Source organism: Danio rerio, chromosome 2 (genome assembly GCF_052040795.2).
Source record: "Danio rerio strain M-AB ecotype USA chromosome 2, GRCz13ab, whole genome shotgun sequence".
Lineage (NCBI taxonomy): Eukaryota > Metazoa > Chordata > Actinopteri > Cypriniformes > Danionidae > Danio > Danio rerio.
Window position 1 is genome coordinate 47,521,643 of NC_141022.1, and position 6,780 is coordinate 47,528,422.

Here is a 6,780-nt window from a genome sequence, read left to right on the forward strand (position 1 = left end):
TAAACCTTTGAAGACAGACCCGTTATAAGTTAATCGCATATAGCAATTAATCGTTAATAGCATATAGTGTTAATCATTAATTGCATATAGCTTTATATTATTAATATTTAAAGTCATCTGTTTAAATTACTTCAGCTTATTTTTTTACTGATTTAATTTAATGATTTTCTTATAAGCAAATATTGCAGATGAATATCAAATACAGGGCATTAACATAAACACATTTGTAAACATTTGGGAAATTGTGTTGTCTTGTAACTTACTCATTGCGCTGCATCTGTTCTGTGTCTTATAGTAAAACATCTTATTCCTGCTGTCAGTGTTTTTAATATGGACCCTTTTCACTAGACGTATGAACATTTCTATACATTTATGAATGTATTATATCATCTTTGCGGCAAAATAAAAAAAAGCAAATTACCGCTTATGCGAGGTGTTTCTAATGAAGCGTCTATGGGGCTGAGAGTAAATTTGATGTTATTCTCTCCTCTGGCTGCCGTCATCAGTCTCACATAATTTTTTCCTTTTTCTGAAAGTCTTGATCACACCATCGTGGAGTTTTTCTTTTATTGTTTTATCAAATAGGACTGTAAAAAAAAAGATTTTCTAATATTAAACTCTAAGTTTACCTAACTCTGACGCCTTCTGCTACTGAGAATCCCGGAAATGAGAAAAGGGTCTATTAATCAAACTCTGCTTTTGACTGAATAGCCACTGTGTATAAGCTACTGTACTTTAATAAAGGTTAACCTTTGCTTAATCTATACAGTGAAGATTATGTACAGTATGGCGTGTTATACAGTATTTAATTACTTTTTACATTTTATGTGACAGAAAGCTACTGTTAGATACAGAACAAACCTGAAAAGTTTTGTAAATTTTAGGAGTGTCTTTGCTTTGGTATATTTTGTATTGTTCTTTACTTGTAGTTCATTTTGCTTCGGTTTAGTCCCTTATTAATCAGGGGTCAACACAGCAGAATGAACCGCCAACTATTCCAGCATATGTTTTATGCAGCAGATGCCCTACCAGCCACAACCCAGTACTGGAAAACACCCATACACTCTCACATTCACACACACAATCATACACTACAGCCCATTTTGCTAACCTAATTTAATTATAGCGCATGTCTTTGGATTGCGGGGGAAACTGGAGGACCTGGAAGAAAACCCATGCCAACATGGGGAGAACATGCAAACACCACACAGAAATACCAACTAGCCCAGCCTGGACTCGAACCATGGGCGGGCGGACGGACAGATGGACGGACGAATGGACGGACAGATAAATATAGATAGATTTATTGATGGATGGACGGACATACGGACGGACGGACATACAGACAGACAGACAATCAGAAAGATAGATAGATAGATAGATAGATAGATAGATAGATGGATGGATGGATGGATGGATGGATGGATGGATGGATGGATGGATGGATGGATGGATGGATGGATGGATGGATGGATGGATGGATGGATGGATGGATGGATGGATGGATGGATGGATAGATAGATAGATAGATAGATAGATAGATAGATAGATAGATAGATAGATAGATAGATAGATAGATAGATAGATAGATAGATAGATAGATAGATAGATAGATAGATAGATAGATAGATAGATAAATAGTTGGACGGATGGACGGACGGACGGACAGACCGAGACATACAGACAGTCGGACAGATAGATATAGATTGATTGACGTATGGATGGATGGATGGATGGATGGATGGATGGATGGATGGATGGATGGATGGATGGATAGAAAGACAGACACAGACAGACAGACAGACAGACAGACAGACAGACAGACAGACAGACAGACAGACAGACAGACAGACAGACAGATAGATAGATAGATAGATAGATAGATAGATAGATAGATAGATAGATAGATAGATAGATAGATAGATAGATAGATAGATAGATAGATAGATAGATAAATAGTTGGACGGACGGACGGACGGACGGACAGACCGAGACATACAGACAGTCGGACAGATAGATATAGATTGATTGACGTATGGATGGATGGATGGATGGATGGATGGATGGATGGATGGATGGATAGAAAGAAAAGACACAGACAGACAGACAGACAGACAGACAGACAGACAGACAGACAGACAGACAGACAGACAGACAGACAGACAGACAGACAGACAGATAGATAGATAGATAGATAGATAGATAGATAGATAGATAGATAGATAGATAGATAGATAGATGATTTGCATATTTTGTAATAAACTTTAAATACTTTGTTTCTAGATTTGAAATACAAACTAAAGCTAAAATAATTTACAAAAAATGGTCATTCCATTGATGGTTAAACACAAGTATTGTGTGTGGATTCACGAATAATTTAATGAATGATTTGACATAAGTAATAAAAACACATTAAATAACAGTAATGTTTAAAAAAGCAGTCAGCATTTTTCTTCAGTTCAGTGTGGTCATGTGGTCACTACACGTTTACACAAGAGCTCCCGAGATCACCCCAGGAATGTTAAACGATAATACTGCAGACTAATTAAAAAATAACATCATTTTCTTGTCTGTCCTCCCTCAGTCTTTTCCTTCCCTCCCTTTGCATTCCTTCCCCTGACAGATTGAGTCGGGCCTGTCTCCTTATCTCTCCATCACACTATCCCTCCATCACAACATGTCTGTGTCACTCGCCGCTCTCACTCTCAATCAATCCATCACCCTCTCCCCTCTCTCTCTTTTTCTCTGAATCCCTCCATCAGAGAAAGTTGCTGACACTTTCTGCAAACAGGTCTCGCCTCCCTCAATCTCTTTCTTTCATCACTTCTGTCTCTCTTTCTCTGTATCACCATCTTCACATGGAAATCTGCTAACAAGACTCAGATCTGAGAGAACACAGTCTCTGATCCTGCACACCTACAGATATTTGCAGACACACTGGATGAAATAAAAAAGCATGAAATGTTATTATCTTTAATGTTCTGTTGAGGTTATATTAGCTTTCTTTATACTTTGGGGCCCCCGGGGACGCTGCTGATCTATGTCTAATAGCAATTTCAAAAATCATGTCTTGTTCTGTTCAGACAGAAGGTGACATGCTGACATAATGTGTACTGAAATTGGCTTTAAATGTAATACATAATGATATAAAGCTTACAAAGACTAAACAGGATAATACTTATTTTACAATATATTATTTATTTTATTTATTTTATTTCCTATTTTAAAGGTGTTTACCAATATTTATATTAATGAGAAGCTGTATCAATTTTAATGAAAAGTGTAGTGAGAATTTTAAAATCTTTTTTCTTTCTTTTTAATAAATAAAATTAATTGTTAATTAAATTATAATGCATGCCTGTTTTATACTTAATATGTGAGGGTGTGTGTGTATATATATTATAATATTATAATAAATATAAGATTAAAATAATCCATTTTGAATAAATTTGTAATAAAATAATGACTGATAATGATCAAAAATCCTTATTTTAATTCATAATACTCTGAATTTGATTTTTTTTTTTTTTTTAGAAATTATCATTTAATTTATAATATTTAACTGTTGTAAAATCTTATATAATATATAACATTGTTATTTAATTTCCCAGGACTGGGTTAGCGCTGGAAGCCGCTGCATAAAAACATATGCTTCAATAGTTAGTGGTTTATTCCGCTGTGGCAACCCCTGATAAATAAGGAACTAAGCCGAAGGAAAATGAAAGAATGGTTGATTATTATTTTAGCATTAACATTATTATTTTCACAATATTCCAATTTCCTGATATAGTACACTGATATTAATTTGTAATATACATTGACACACAAATATATAACTGTAAAATGCTATAGTAAACACCTGTAAACTGTAACTTTACACAAATACATTCATTCTTTTCTTTTCAGCTTTGTGCGTTTATTAATCTGAGGTTGCCACAGCGGAATGAATCGCCAACTTATTCAGCATATGTTTTCCCCTTCCATCTGCAACCCATAACGGAGAAAATTTACATATATAAAATACTATAGCTAGTTACCTTATTACCGAATGTAAAAACGTAATATTTTTTGTTATATATTGCCAAATGATATACTATATAGCCTATATTATACTGTGCAGTATATGTGTGTAAAATTAGCTTTATTCTTTAGAGACGCCCATAATCTATGTCTTTCTCTGTATGCCATTGTTGTTCTGATAGAAGGCGACATGTTGACATAATGTTTGCAGAAATTGGCATTAATTGTAATAAATAATGATATAAAGCATATTTCATATTTTCTGATGTAGGACAAGGATTTTCATTAACGCTATATACCTGCTACCTGTAACTTTACATATCTATACAATTGCTTACCCTATCAGCCTTCTGTATGTGATGAAAATGTTATATGTCTGTAATACCAAATTATTAAACTGTGTTTATGACACTGCTCATAGCTATATTAAACAAAAGCATCGTACGTTTTTTTGGCAGGCACTATTGGCGGCAAAGCGGAGCCCACCTTTCATTCATATTCACTTCACTTCACATTCACTGCTACACTTTACACTACAGTCACGTTCGTCCGCGGACCCTCATCTACTCATCCACAGCAGCTCAAATACACGCATGAGCCGTGCTTTCTTTCTTTCCATCTTTCCTTCTTTCTACCTTTTTTCACAGTCAATTCTCGCCGTCACCGGTGATGCATGCGTCCCGCGGATAAACGCGTTTTTCTACCGCACAGTCACGCGCACGCGAGAAACACGGAGGCACGCGAGCCTGAATTACACGGCGGTATAAGAAAACGACCCTAAAGAATGTGATGGCAATGACAACGTTGATAAAACATTAAATATACTGACAACATAAAATTAAGGAATCTTCTAAAACACGTTTTCTTGTCAATTCATACAAATATACACTCTCACAGATAGGGTCACGAGTGGGTGACACTGTTTAAAAAACACGACACGGCATCACACAACAAAGAGCTATTTAACCTATAGCGTTACCATAGTAACAAAGTTAAAACACCTTGAGCTGTGCGCGCGCGTGTGACAGGGAGAAACGGACACATTCGGTGGCTCGTGAAGGCAGCTCGAGTCTTACCTCTGTGAACGCTGATGATGGCCAGAGTTACAATCCAGAGGCAGGTCATGCTGAAGCCCATCTCCACCTCTGTCACTCAGAAAACACACCGTCAATTCATCTTCTTTACGCCGGACTCTGAAACCCCGCGAACCGGTGCTGATAATGTCGCGCGCGTCCTCGCGGTCTGCGTTCATTCAGCGCTCGTTTCTGTTCTCCTCTCAGCAGTGTGGACGCGCCGCTGGAAAAACCTCTTTCTTTCAGCAAATCTCAGTTTTTGATTGTTGAGGAGAGACGCAGCGCTCGGAGATCACCGGAGGACTCGCTCGGTACTGCGCCGGTGGAGCTCTCTCTCTCTCTCTCTCTCTCTCTCTCTCTCTCTCTCTCTCTCTCTCTCTCTCTCTCTCTCTCTCTCTCTCTCATTGCGTTTGTCGTCCTTACACGCTGTTCAATGTCACAGCTCGGCGGATCATACACAAACACTTGCGGAGCGGTTATAAAAGTCATTTGTTTTACCTTTTAAAACCAGCTGTTCATCCTTGGAGCAGACCACTAAAATTTTTCCAAAAGCAGCAGTGAGATTGGAAAACCCCGTTAATCTACATACACAGCTATAGGGGACACCTGGGCTAGCTGTCACGACTCACAGGGGCGAGTTAGTACAAAGGGTTCAGTCCTCCACAGTTGTTTTTCCCTTCTTATTTGAAAATTTTAAGGCTAATTGTAAGCAATGAAATTTGACAAAACCACCTTAGTATGACTGGAGGTTTTACGCTACTAAAAGGCTGCTGTGCTCTCGTGGCAAATTTCATTTTCACATGGCAAAATGGGGCAAGTTGTCACAAGTGTTTACATGTATGTTTTATGGAAATACCTAGTATTTTTGTTCTAGATTTGTAGATTCAGTTTTTTTTGTTTTATATAGCTAATTATGTTACATGTATTTAAAATACTGAAAGGTTGTGGAAAAATGTTCTTTTTTATCTTGTGCTTTATATTTTGGCCGTTTACTAACAATCATTGTGATAACTTGTCCAATAGCCGTAGAAGAAAATATACAACAGCTTTTTTATGTTCTATTTACATTTAGAAATATATGTAGCCTACTTATGAAAAGTTATTTTCAAAACAACTTTTTTACTTAAAAAAATATATTGATTAATTCTTCAATGCACAATGAAAACAAACTATATACAGGCCCAAAGCCAGCTTAGTAAAATGGGTGGTTATTTTTTCTTAAAAATCCCTTTTTGCAGTTATTCGCCCATTTTAGTGACCTTTTTAAGCACCATTTTTTAGCTGAATTAGCTTGTCAGATGCTCTTTTTGATATGTCAAAATATTTCCTCTAGATTTAAAGTAAAGAAATGTGAAGAAAAACTTGTTTTAAATATTTATTACAGCATATATCATTAGAAAAAAATAGGATATTGCTAAAGTTTTAAATTAAAAATTGTAGCCTATTGTTATTTATTAGGCAAATAACAAACTTTCCAGCACATTTAACTGTCCTCAGTCAGAAGTATTGCTAAAAGGCCATTAGTAAAAAATAATTAAAACATAATAATAATAATAATACATTTACATTTTGTCATTTAGCAGGTGAAAGGTGGTTACTTTTTTCTCAAAAAGTGGACCTTTTTGCCGTTATTAGCCTCATTTTCTATTTAATTATAAGATTTAAATGGTGCATTTTAGTAACATTT

At 36.0% G+C, this 6,780-nt stretch overlaps 1 protein-coding gene across 19 annotated transcripts in view; it reads right to left on the reverse strand.

Moving 5' to 3' along the window:
• Window positions 1–5,409, reverse strand: part of kirrel1b (kirre like nephrin family adhesion molecule 1b) — a 77,302-nt gene extending 71,893 nt beyond the window's left edge. For 18 of the 19 annotated variants that reach the window (XR_015477452.1, XR_015477451.1, XR_015477450.1 and 15 more), the window contains exon 1: window positions 5,097–5,409. Coding sequence is in view for 8 of the 19 variants with exons in the window: in XM_087238606.1 (XP_087094732.1) it covers window positions 5,097–5,157 (61 nt within the window). In the remaining 11 variants the exon portion in view is untranslated. The remainder of the gene's footprint in view (window positions 1–5,096) is intronic. The other variant, NM_001130651.1, reaches the window with a different exon arrangement.
• Window positions 5,410–6,780: the final 1,371 nt, after the last annotated feature.